At 46.3% G+C, this 12923-nt stretch overlaps 1 protein-coding gene across 4 annotated transcripts in view; it reads left to right on the top strand.

Annotated features, from left to right (window-relative positions):
* MAPKAP1 (MAPK associated protein 1) overlaps positions 1-12923 on the top strand; it is a 76730-nt gene that overhangs the window by 44589 nt on the left and 19218 nt on the right. For 3 of the 4 annotated variants that reach the window (XM_039730527.1, XM_039730530.1, XM_039730526.1), the window contains one exon: positions 11616-11723. The exons of the other annotated variant lie outside the window; for it this stretch is intronic. In XM_039730527.1, the coding sequence (XP_039586461.1) occupies positions 11616-11723 (108 nt within the window). The remainder of the gene's footprint in view (positions 1-11615; positions 11724-12923) is intronic. 4 annotated transcript variants of the gene reach the window in all.

Raw genomic sequence — 12923 nt, 5'->3', positions numbered from 1 at the left:
CGTGCTCTGAGCTCAGGATGCCACCACAGTGGGCACAGAGAGACTGGAGCAGGAGTAAAAGGAAAGATTTTGCCATCATTCCTCACCTACCCCCAGATCCCTCATCACTGGAGAGGATGTGCCTCTCAGTGTCACTGGGAGATGCAGGGATAAATGGAATTGCAGATCAGAGCATTGGCACAGCCAGGCCTGGGCCAGGCTGCTTCAGGTCATTATTAACCAGTGGATTAGGATGTCAAAGTTCTGAATAAAAAATAAAACATAATTTAGGAGAAACATTTCTCTTCATTCGGCAATGTTTCCTTTAAAGCTGATTGGTCTGATTTTTAAAAAGTTGTTACTAAAATTAGGCTGAACGTGTTCATTTAAAATTTTTGGAATATTTTAATAAAACTGAAATGCCCATGAGCTTTTCTGCCTGTCTTCAATGGGCCTCCAGATCAGCCTTTTCAGGAGAGATGAATTTATTGCATTACAGCTTGTGCTGTTGTCAAGTACTGGTAGAAGCAGTTGCTTTCTGAACTGTTTTCACCACTGACTTACAGGACATTTTTCAGACTGGTCCTGAATTGGTAGGAAAATGCAAACCTGGGTTGGCTACTTTGGGTGAGGAAAATTTGAGGAATTCCTGTGGTACAGCTGGGAAGGGTTTGTTCAGCATGCCTAGGGCTAAAACACTAAGCTAGTTTTCTCTAAATACTTTGTTCAGCCAGTAAAGATTATTTGTTGCAGCAAAATACTGATCAGTAGGAGACAGAAGTGGGCTACAGCCTTTTCTTCATGGAAAGGGGCCTGAAAAAACAGCAGCAATATTCTGACTGTGCCTGGCTCTATTTAGATAAAATTATTGCAAACTGTTCAAACTATTTCACCTTCCTTGCAATTCTTCTTTCTTAGTGTCTCAGGGCTTTTGACATATGAACTCTGACCATTTTAAAATGATAATATTTGAGGCAGTCGAGGGGAAGTGCAGGTGCTGAAGTGCTGGATGTGTTGCAGCTGAGAGCTGAGTCCTTTCCTGGAGTTGTGGTTGTCCTGCAGCAGGACTGTGGCACCTGCTGACCTGTGCCACCACAGGAGCCACGGGGGTGAATGGGAGCACTGGGTCAGCTCCTGCCAGTGCCCAAATCACACCTGGGAGAGGTACACAGAGGCTGCAAGTTAGGAAAATCCTGTAACAACCAGTCAGTGCTGCATTCTGGAGAAGATAAATCTGCAGAGGAAATCGTTGAGGCAGATGTTTAATTAGTTGGAGCCAGGCTGGATAAATCAGGATAGGAGCTGTCTATGCAGATACACCGGTGTGCCTTCCCTTCCTCTGGGCTGGTGTCACTGGCTTTAAAAACAAACTGTTCCTTTTGCTGAGGAGAGAAGCAGCAGCAGCAGTCGTACAGCCTCTCCCTTACTGTAATGGATTCCCCTGTGTACACTCATAAAATAGAAAATGTAATTGATGTTTTCTTATGGTAATGAAAACTAACGAAGTCGAATACTTTATCATCAATTTGTTTAACCTATTGCGTGCTCAGCAGCGTGCATTGCACAGGCATATTTTATGGGAGGGCTGGAAATAAAACACTGCAGTTGTGGCATGAGCTTCTGATCCAGGATGGGCCACCTTGAGGGGGCCCAGGGGCATTGCTGATGGGAGAGGGTTTCTGAAAACAGCTCAGATGGGAGGGAAAGAGCCCGAGGATGGGGTGATGCCCCAGCCACAGAGAGGGGAGCTGGGAGCTCCATCAGTGCCACAGGGACCTGGCTGGGCACAGCACAGGGCTGGCACTGGGATAACAACCCTTGGAGAACCCTCGTGTCCAGAGGTAGTTTAGGGATTGTTTTGTATAATCCTGCCATGCCCACATCTCCTTTCTTCGAGCACTTCAGCAGCTGATGGTGTAAATATAAAATCTCTCTGCAGTGTGGCTGATCTGCAGAAAAGACTCACATGCTGGAGATTGGGAGCATAAGAACTTCCTGTTCTCCTTGAATTTATCAGTGAAAATGTCAGATACTGTGCTGTCTGGATTTTGAACAGCTCTAATAACCGAGTCCTGAAAAGCTGTTTTAGAAGGTGAGATTTGGGTGTTTTAGTACCTGGGATAATTCTGCTCCCCAGAGATCAGTAACAGCCTTAACATTGACTTCTGGAGCAGGTAGCTGTTGGTCATGCTTGAAAATCCCACCCTCAGGCTTGGCAGAGGAGGCTTTGTAGGTCGTACAGATCATGTTGCAGAACTGTAAAACACCATTACCCCCAGAACTTGATTTGCTTTACTGGGAAATGATTTTCCTGCTCAGTCAGTCTGGTGTGTGTTTCTGCTGGTCTTGCTTTCACCAATACTCATGTGTTACCCCATTAACATGTAAGACATTTGGGTTGTGGTAGATGTGCACTTTAAATCCTGCTTTTTTAGGAAGGCTCAGAGGGACCAAGGCAGGCACAGTTCTTCCAAGGTGGAAGGCACAGCCCATGCTCTGATCCCAGGGCTCAGCTGAGGCTGGGGCTGACAGCAGCCCACAGTGTGCAGCAGGCAGGGAGATCTTATCAGGCTTTTTATATCTGCACCAAAGGCTGCACTCTATTCCCTATAAAATATGTTTGCATGGATTACGATTTTAAGAACATAAGAAAGATGGTGACTTCATCCTTGATACTTCATGTATCTTGATGCCATGGTGATTCTCAAATTAAATATGTGCAGGAACTATATGTACACTGGGAAGTTATCTCCCTGCCTGTGAGCTGTCTCGTTCCTGCTGCTCTTCCACAAACACATTCCCTGGGACGCCAGTTGCCTTCTCCTCCAGAGCTCGACTGAATGGACTATAAATACTAATGTAAAGTAAATAACAATGCAGAGAGAATGTGTGCAGAGGCTTTGTTTTCAAACAAATTAAGCATCGATGTCAGTACATAAAAAAACAGTGTTCTTAGAAGGAGATGAGAGACAAAACCAAACAACATAAAATGCTGAAATGTTGGAATAATCCTGCCTGTTCCTGCTCCGTGTCAGCCTCTCTCCATCTGAAATTTCTGGTGAACAGAGAAGTCTCCTCTGATTAATCTTGTCTGATTTCAAGTAGAAATTCTTTGCAGGGTGAACATGCTACTGATTATTATTTAATAGCTGCCTCCGACTGCAAACATCCCCCGACCAGAAAGGCTCAGTCCTTTTAAGAACAAAATGCTCTACAAGTTTAATTGTTATAAACAAAACCTTCTGCCAACATTGCACAGACGTGACCTGTATTTTCCGTAGGTTAGAGGGAGAGTTATTAGCTCAGTGTTCTGTGAGTTTGGAGAAAGATTAATACTTTTTCGATAAATGAAAACAGCTGCTTTGCAATAACATTCAAGTCCCTAACAGCTGTCAACCAGTGCTTTTTGCATTCTTTAAAATGTGTAAAGTGACCAAAAATAGTTTAAAATAATCTTCCTGGTCTGTTTAAGTGTATTATTTCACTGCCACAGGAAGCTGAATAATAAGAAAAGAGCAAGATTCAAGAAACAGGCGTAGGACTTAAGGATAAAAGCCTCCCTATCATATTTTAGTCTCTGCACCAGAATCAGAGGAATTACACTGCCAAGGCTGGGGAAAGGAGCCTGTTCCACCCCTGGCACCTGGGGCACGGGGTGTTGGGGTCTGTTACAGAGCCAGGTTTGTTGTGGGTGATTATTGCCGTGGTTTGGATTTGTTCACACAAAGTTCAGAACTGGGGACTCTCAGGTGAGGAGCTCTGCTTGGGGCTCATCTTTGTTTGAGGAGCAGCCGGGGAGGAGAGCTCTGAGTTGTGCTTGAAAATTCAGTTTCTGACGTGTCAGTGTCAGCACCACATTTAATGTCAAATTTCCTGTCTTAAATGTTCCAAAGCAGCTGCTAGAGGAGCTGTGGGCCTTGCTGGGGTTTTCCTTCCTCATCCTACCTTGTTGGTGGGAGAGCAGGACAAAAAAATGTCTGTAAAGGGAGGTGTGTGTGTATTTTGGTTGCACATACATGTATTTATTAATACATTTTTAAAAAGGAGAATTAAAAAGATAAACTATGTAAAGCTACAGCCGTGTGATAAAAGCACTTCTAACAGATGAACTACAATTAGAATAAACTGTCATTAAAGTTTGATACTGTCATGGAATGATGGTAACTGAGGAGTTTAAATTTAAAAGTAAATATGTTCGAGTAGGCGATGCATATGTTTGCTCTGACTCTTTCTGGGATGGAAGCCCCAGCATCTGTGACAGTGAAAAGCCAATTAATTTGTGTTTCCTTGTGTTCACACTCGTGCTTTTCTGCCTAATGCTGCTTGTGAGTGGCTCTGGCTCCATGCTTTGTTTTGGGTCATTACAGCAGCCCTGCAGAGCCTGGTGCGGGCACGGCGGGGTCCCTGCAGCATCCTGGGGGTCCCTGCTGCACCTTGGGGGTCCCTACTGCATCTTGGGGGTCCCTGCAGCATCTCAGGGGTCCCTGCAGCATCCTGGGGGTCCCTGCTGCATCCTGGGGGTCCCTGCAGCATCCTGGGGGTCCCTGCAGCATCCTGGGGGTCCCTGCTGCATCTTGGGGGTCCCTGTTACACCTCGGGGGTCCCAGCTGTGCCTCAGGGTCCCTGCTGTGCCTCGGGGGTCCCTGCTGCTGTCAAAGAGCAGCTCCTCCCTGCTCTGTGCTCCTGAACCCTCGAGTGCTCTGTGGTTGTGCTGCCCAAAACTGCAGAGCAATCACTGGTGCCTTCACAGCAGGGAAAAGCACCTTTGTCACTTGAAAGTCCAGGCAGTGGTGCTGGTCAGTCGGGATTGCCCCCCTGGGCTGGCCCCAGGACCCTTGGGGACCATTCCCTGCCCTGGCCGGGCTGCGAGCGGGGCAGCTGCAGAGTTTAAAACAAAATCTGTGTATTGGATTTCTGCTGTGGGTGCTTTACATTATAGATCAAACACGATGATTTTGTCTCGGCTTTTTTTAGAGCTGCACGTTGCTAATGCAGAAAGGTAGCAATTAAATAAAACCCTTCTGTTGAGGCTGTGCACAGCCCGGGTTGCTGCTGGCCGTGCTGCACATTTCTGTTCCCCAGAAAAGCAATCCAGAAATGAAGTGTTTGTTTCTTTTTAAGGGGCTTTTGACTAAATTCTTTAATTTCACTGGCTGTCAAGGTAGTGTTAAGTAAAATAGGTTTGAACTGCTGTAGTTTTTGTGTACTGGACTAGATGTCAGAAACCTTTGCCATCACTGGAAATTCTGTCACTCTGGATTTACTATCTGTTTCCCACAGCTGAATTCCTGAGCAGTGTGATTTAACACCTTGGCTCTCCATCAACCAGGCCTGGCATTTATTTGAATGCATTACACCACTGGTTTCCATAAACTATTTTACAATTGTTTCATATAAATGACTGTTTATTTCTACAAAAACCATCTGTATTTCTGTGGAGAGCGGCAGATAACTGTGTGTAAAATTCGGTAATGTCACAACAGTGCAAGTTAAGGAAAAACAGATTGGGCTAAAAAAACCTCTCATGCTCATGCATAATGTTAAAAGTTTGTTTTCACTATTTAAATATCTTTATTTATTAACCAGTATTTGCATTTGTAATGATAAAATCTTTATTCCACTTCAGAGGTGTTGAGGGGCTTTGGGGGTTTTTAGCGGATAAACAGATTTAAGACGTCCTCGCAGCAGCAGGATTGGAGATGTAAACATTCTGCTCTGCAGCCAGTTCCTCTCACACTGTTTACATATTTTCTGTTGTTTTATTGTCATTGCCAAGCACACAATGGAATCCTGCCCCTTCTGTCATGTTCTGAGGAAGCTCCCAGGGAAGGAGGCTGGAGCCCTGTCCCTGCTCTCCTCAGTGGCTGATCCTGCTCCTCCTCTGCCCTTCTTGTTCATGGCCCAGTGCTCGCCCCAGCCCAGGGCCATGTCCAGCATCCACGGGCAGCCAGGGCTCCCCAGGCCTCCCCAGGGGGACGAGAGCTGCCTCGGTTTCCCTCCTCCCAGCCAGCACCCAAGGAGCCTCCGCACTGAGCTATTTTAATTCCTCCATCTGCTGCCCATGTGGTGGCAGAGGGAGCACTGGAATCCAGCAGTCTTACACTTAGCACGACTGATACTTTCTGACAGACTATTTGAAATGATAGAAATACATAAATCTCCTCTTTTTTATGACCTTGTAATAGCTGCAACATATTTCCAGCAAATATTTTCTATAGCAATAATAAAAAAGCGATAACAAAAAAATAAATATAAATATAGCTTAAACTCAGGCGGAATCGCGCTTTCAAAGCCCAGGGATGGAGCAGCACAGCAATAAATCACAAATCCTTGTGAAGGGAGGGACCTGAAACAGAAAGTCCCACAGACATCAGTGTTAAGTGTTTATCAACAGGGGTTTTTTGACTGCTCTGCTGCCTTCTGCCTGTGCTCAGTTCCCTTTTGCTTGTTCCCTCCTGCCCAGCATCTGTCGCCTGGCTGCTGGGCTGTGGCTGCCTAACTGCCCACACTTCTGATTTTCTCTTTTCCTTTGTTGTTTCCTTTGCCCAGAGCAGCTGTGGCTGCCCCTGGATCCCTGGCAGTGCCCAAGGCCGGGCTGGACAGGGGAGGTGTCCCAGCCTGGGACAGGGGAGGTGTCCCTGGGTGGCAGGGGAAGGGCTGGCTGAGGTTCCCCTCTGCCCCGAGCCATTCTGTGGTGCTCCCTGTGAGCAGGCAGCAGTGTTGGGTGTGCTGAGGTCAGGGCTGGAGTGCTGCCCCATTAACACCGTGTTCAACGTGTTGCTCACCAGCTGCTCTCAGGTGTGGGAGGTGGCAGGGCTTTGTGGAAGGAGTTCAAGGACAGGCAGGTTTTCCTGGGCTTTCTCACCGGGCAAACTGTGAGATTGTAACAGGAGCCCCTAGCAAAGAGCAGGATTAATGGATGACACGTGCAGCACACAGGGCAGAGGTGGGCATGGCTTTGGCAGAGCAGGCTGTGCCCCAGCAGGCTGAGAGGGAGCCAGACCATCTGAAAGGGGTGGTGGGTTTGCCATGGCAGGCTTAGATTCCCAAAAAAGATTTGACAAAGGCTCATAAAGCAATTAAGCTGTCACAGGATGAGAAGGAGGATCCTCACATGGATTAATAATTGATTAAAAGACAGGAAACAAAGAATAGGAATAATGGCCCTTGGTGATTAGTAACTAGGTTACTGGTGGAGCTCCAGTGGAACTGGTGGAACCTGCATTGTTCTTTAATGTGGGGCACGGAAAGGATGTGAATGCTGATGTGACAAAATGTGCTGTTGATACAAAAGAGGTAAGAATAGTGCAAATAAAAGCTGTCTGTGAAGCACTGCAGAGGTATCCACAGTGCTGAGTGACAGGACAATAAAACGAGAGAGGGAATTCAGTGTCAATGAGTACGAAATAATATACATGGTGAAAAGCAACTGTAACTATATGTGTGCAATGATGGGCTCTAATTACCTTCCATCAGTCAGGAAAGTATCCAGCATCATCACGGGCAGTTCTCTGAACACTTCAGTTCCATGCAGGAGCAGGCAGAAAGACAAATGGAACATCAGGAACTGAGTCCATAAATCCCAACGTAGCCACATCTTAATTGCTGTATTTTGTCTCAAAAAAGAGAAGAGAAGAGATGCAGAAAGGGATGAGTGTGGAAATGGGTCAGGCATATGGAGTGAGGAGCAGATGCTGGGAGGGAAGTGCTTTTCTGGTGTGGAAAAGGCACAACTGGGTACAAGAGGTGTCTGTGAAGTGCAGGTGGTGGGGACAGTGGATTGGGAAGGTTTTATTGAGGTAGTTCAGAGGCAGGAGCTGCTCACCCCAAGCATTGGGGTGGCAGTGGCTCATTGGAACAAGAGGAATACCCTTCCTCATGCAGTGTAATAAATTCAGGAGATAAATGTCATGGAAACGGGAAATTCAAAAGTGTTTTGGACAATTGCATGGACTGTAAAGGGAACAGAAACAGCCGATGTAGCACAGGTGGGACTGGGTGTTGGTGAGGATTATGGGAGCTCTAGAAGGTGAAGAGAGGGATATACAGGCACAGGGATGTGTTTTGTTGCAGAGAGTAATGCTGTAAAATATAGCCTCAGTTCTCAACAGTTTGGGGGTTTTTGTTGATACTTGTCTTTTTTGTTTAGGTTTGACAACTCCACAAACATTAAATATTCTTTCTATAATCCTTATTTCACCCTAGTAACTAGTTTGGAGATGGAGAGGGGTTTGGTTGGGGTTTTGTTTAAAGCCTGGTTCCCTGTTGCAGTGTTAGTATTGTTTATTGTGCAGATTCACCCCTGACCGTGGCATTCTTCATTGCTATTGAAAGTTAATGGGGGAAAAATTGCATTCCAAACATTTGAACCCGTAGTAGCCATGGCTGAACTTAGTTGATCTCTGGTGATCGGTTCAATTTAGTTACGATTTTTAGCCATTAGGCTGGGGCTGAATGATGGTGATTTGGTTGAGGCCAAATGTCTGCAGAAAATTGGCTGTTTGATAAGAGCCCTGTTATCAGAGGGGGATACTTTCTCATTTACATTTAGATGAGTATTGATTATTTATTTACTCAGAGAAGTGAGATTCGTTCCCAATCTTATCTCTCTAGTCTCTGCTTGTCAGCAGAAAGAGAGAGAGAGCTCCTGACAACAGCCCAAGATAACAGCACTTTGTAGTGGAGATAAAAGTTGGAATGGGCCTTTTTCTAGTCTTGACTGAAAGGATAAGTTTTAAAAATTAGAACTGATGGGTCGTGCTTTCAAAAGCCCTTTCTGAAAGCTTTGCAGCTTAAGTGGCAACAGAATTGGTTTGTTGGTGTGCGGGTGGCTGCTCCCTTCTGCAAGGGGGACCCTTAATTTGATTATAGGGTGGGATTCTTCCCAGGCACCCCTGTGTGCTCATGGGGGACTGTGGGTCTTGGGGTCTGTGTCCTTGTTTTTAATTCCTGATGAGCATTCCTGTCTCTAAAGGGGTGTGTTGAAATAGCCAGGTGGGTGTCTCTGGGCAGAATCCGTGGTGAGAGGGGTTCCACAGGGGTTCAGCTGGAAGGGACGTGTGTGATGCAGGATCACCAGGGGGGTGTGGAGCCCTGGGAGCTGCCAGCAGCAGGAGAGCTTGGCCTGGGACACTGGCCAGGGCAGTTCGTGCCAGCATTTTAAAGGCTTATTTTACAACTGCATTGAACATTTGCATCAGATTACAGAAATCCATAAAATCCATCTTTGGTATTGCCACTTGAAAATTTGTTGAAATTCACAGAGCAGGATTCCATTAGGAGACCATTAAATTATCCAATATTCCTACTACAGTGACATCATTTGAACTTGTGAGAGAAGCCTGATAGTAAAACTCCTCCACAGACTGAGCCTGACGTTCTTCATCTGTTGGCAAGCAGAGGTCATGTAAATGTGGACAGATATTTAAAGCATAATTGAAGAGTAGATACTCTCTGAAAATCCGTTTGCATGTTTTTATTCATTTCTCAGTAATTTCTGGCTGTAAGGAGTTATCCATGAGGCAGCTTGACCTGGTTCCTGCTCTGGAGCTCTATTTCCCTGCTTTATTAACAGAGTTAATACAGGCTTGACACAAACTGGGTAAAACAATTTACCTGCTCATGGGGTGCTCAAGCTGCTCCAGATAAAAGTGACCCTGAGCCACTGCAGGCTGTGTTGAGGGGTGATCCCTGCTGGCTCTCAGGGCTCAGCAGCCTGGGGACTGTTTCTGATGGGGCTGATGTTCTCTGGGATGATCCAGCTGGTGGGATCAGATCCTCACAGAGGGACCACGAGCCCTGCCTACCTTTGACCCTTCCATCGTGTCAGGTTTGCCCCCGTTGAGCAGGGCTTTGGGACTGCAGCACAGATGTTCAGGTCTGTGCCAGCAGTGCCCCTGGATGTGGCTCAGGAATCTCTGGAAGGTGCTTGGGATGAACAGACAAAGCCATTGGGTTTTGCTGTCGCTGGTCCTGTTCTTAAACCTACACCAGGTTTTAAATCCAAATTGATTTACTGCTTTGAGATTTGTTTCAATTCAGTATATTTTGCTTCTGCCTAACAAGCAGGCCTCTGTTTATCTAATTTATTTTAAATTTAAATAGTTAATCACATTTCCAGTAGCCGGGAGAGGAGCAGTGTTGGTGCTGGGTCTGTTTGCCTTTCTTTGTGCTGTGTGGCTTGCACTGCAGATGCTTTGGCAGCTCCTCGTGCCACCAGTGGTTGTGCTGGGCAGGGTGGGAGCTGCAGGAGGGCTGGCACTGCCTGCTCTGAGTGGCACTGGGGATAAGGAGAGTCCCCAGCCCGGGAGGGAACGCGCCCAGCCAAGCAGCCAGTGCCTCACGTGGCTGTGGGGAGATGGAATGAGAAGCTGTAATTGAAATTCTGCTGTAGTAAATTTAAAATTAATTGGCTAACAAATTCCATTCCTTAGGCATGCCATCTGAGGCTGAAAGACTTAATTTTTTTATATATTTTAAATATTTCATCATATATGCTCGTAATTCAAAGTCAGCAAACAGTCAGAAATCCTTTAAGTAATGGTGAAGAGGGAATAGATTTTGTTATTTCAGTTCTAGGTTTCTTGTTACTTTGAGACCTGGTTAAAGAGGCTTTGAATCACTTAGGATTTTTCAGGTATCTGTTCAGGTTATTTTACTGGGTTATGGAAAATTATTTATGGAAAATTATTGTTTGTGGAAAATCCACAGCTGAGAACTTGGTGTGCACTTCAGCTCTCAGGTGTGAGCAGGAGTGGAGCGAGGACAGGAGGGCTTTGGCCCCACTGGCCCCTGCCCTTGGAAAGGGCTTTTCTTCCCCGGGGTCCCACCTGGAACGTGGTGCACTTGGGTCTCCCCCCACCCTGCCAGGACCTCTCCCAGCCCCTGTCAGGACAGCAGGGCTGGAGCTTCATGGGGCTTCACCTGGCATTGGATCAGTGTCCTGGTTTTGTTCCAGTTAAGGCATGTAGTTTAAGGATCCATTCAACTAGAAGATTTTTTTTAATGGCCTGGTTTTTGTAAAACCAATTTTTGATACATTTTCTGTAGTTGTAAAACAGCTTTTGAAGTGGTATTGTCCTTACTTTGGGGGATTTGGTTGGGGGAGAAAGAAGCTGGCACCTGAACCTTCAAGATCTACTGTTAAAATGTGAAAATAATTCATTCAAAGCAGCAGCAGCATCTGTTCCTCTGTGTGATACAGTCCATAAGGAAGGGCTGATTTCCTTCCCAGGTCCTTCCCAGTGCAGACAGAGGGATGGGCAGCAGGGAGCAAACACTGGGGGCTTCTCCACTCAGGAAAGATGCCCCAAAATGCCCCCAGGGTGTGCAGTGAGGTCTGAGGGTGCTGCCCACCCCAGGCAGGGGCTTGGTGCAGCCTCACCTGCTGCAGGGACAGCGTGGGAGTGTTGGACAGGGCTTTGGCAGGCCAGGGACAGCTGGAGACAGCGGGAATGTGTTGTTTGCCTCCACACCTCCCCAGCTGCTGACAGGGCCCTTCCCTTGGCAGAGGGCTCAGGGACACCAACACCCACCTGCTGTGCTCCCGGGCTGCGAGAAACCTCGTGTTCGCTGAACGTGCTAAGCCATCACTTTGTTAGAGAACAGATGATTTCACAAGTTACTTTATGTTTCAGGTCCTCAGTATCGGCTGGAGAAGCAGAGTGAACCTAATGTCCCAGTAGATTTAGACTGTACCTTGGAGAGCCAGAGCACTTTGGAATTCTGCCTTGTCCGGGAGAACAGTATGTTTCCCCTTTTCACTTTTGCTCTTGTAAACTGCTTAAACTCACATAAGTTATGTATTTTGGAACACCAGCTGTACTGTCTGGGCAAGTACATTCTGACGAGACTCTCTGTCCTGAGGCACTTCTCCGTGGTGCCAAAACAATATTCCAGAGGGAAATGATGGATTTCATACCTTTAGTAAATAGTCTGCATCCTGTTTATCACTCCATGATTAATCTTTTGCTGTTAAACTGCTCTGTAAAGTTATGACCAACCCTGAAAAACACAAAATATGAACCTGTCTGTGCTGCAGACATTGCTCAGTGAGTCGAGGGCTGGTCTGCAGGGTGTTGTGCCATGTCAGTGTGGCTGTCAGAGGCACTGGGCTTTTCTAATACAATTTAAAGAAATTAGCCATGCAGAAATAACTACAGCAGTTTGATGATTTTTGAAGTGCCAGACAAATAATCTTCTCTCCAGCTCTGCTCAAATATTTTTATTCTATTACTGTTTTAATGATCCTAATATTTATTTCCTGATTTATTTCTTTACTTGAAACAACATGAAACTTTAAAAAAACACATTTAACATTGGTTTGCATTTGTTCCCCATGGCATTTTGATCCATTCTTCATTATTTACAACAGCCACGCTCTCAGGTTTGGTGTTCTTTCATTCCATTTTGTGTAAAAATGTTGGTTGTACTAATGAGTAAAGCCAGTCACAGTCCTGCCCTCGGCCAAGAGCACTGCACAGAGCCACAGTAAAAACTGCTTCAAGTAGTGGGAGAGTTTGTTCTTTCTGTGCAAAGGTTAAACCTTTCAATTGGTGCTTTTTGGCCACAGTAACTGCATTTCATCCCAGCATGGCAGCAGAGCACCCCCAAAGCAGCCCTGGCTGCAGCAGGAGCACAAGGGAGAGCAGCCTGAGCTCCCCGTGCTGCTGGGGCTGACTCAGCTCTGGCTGCTGCTCCCCGTGAGGGGGGCTTGCTCCCAAAATGTTCCTGGTGCTCCTGGCTCGTTTCTGCATAAAGTGGTTCTGAGAAACTGTGGGAGAGACCTTGGCAAGGGGGAGCAGGGGGGCTGTGCTGAGGAAATGGAGCAATTCTGACCTCACTAATCGAGTTGTGCTCTTCCACAAGCCAGAATTCCCCGACGTCTGCATCCCACCTATTATTTTTGTATTGATTTTTAATCTATGAAATGATGCTCACTAGTC

Source organism: Passer montanus, unplaced genomic scaffold (assembly GCF_014805655.1).
Source record: "Passer montanus isolate IOZ18808 unplaced genomic scaffold, ASM1480565v1 scaffold73, whole genome shotgun sequence".
Classification (NCBI taxonomy): domain Eukaryota; kingdom Metazoa; phylum Chordata; class Aves; order Passeriformes; family Passeridae; genus Passer; species Passer montanus.
Note: the sequence above shows the minus strand (reverse complement) of the source record. Positions and strands in the feature narration are given on the sequence as shown.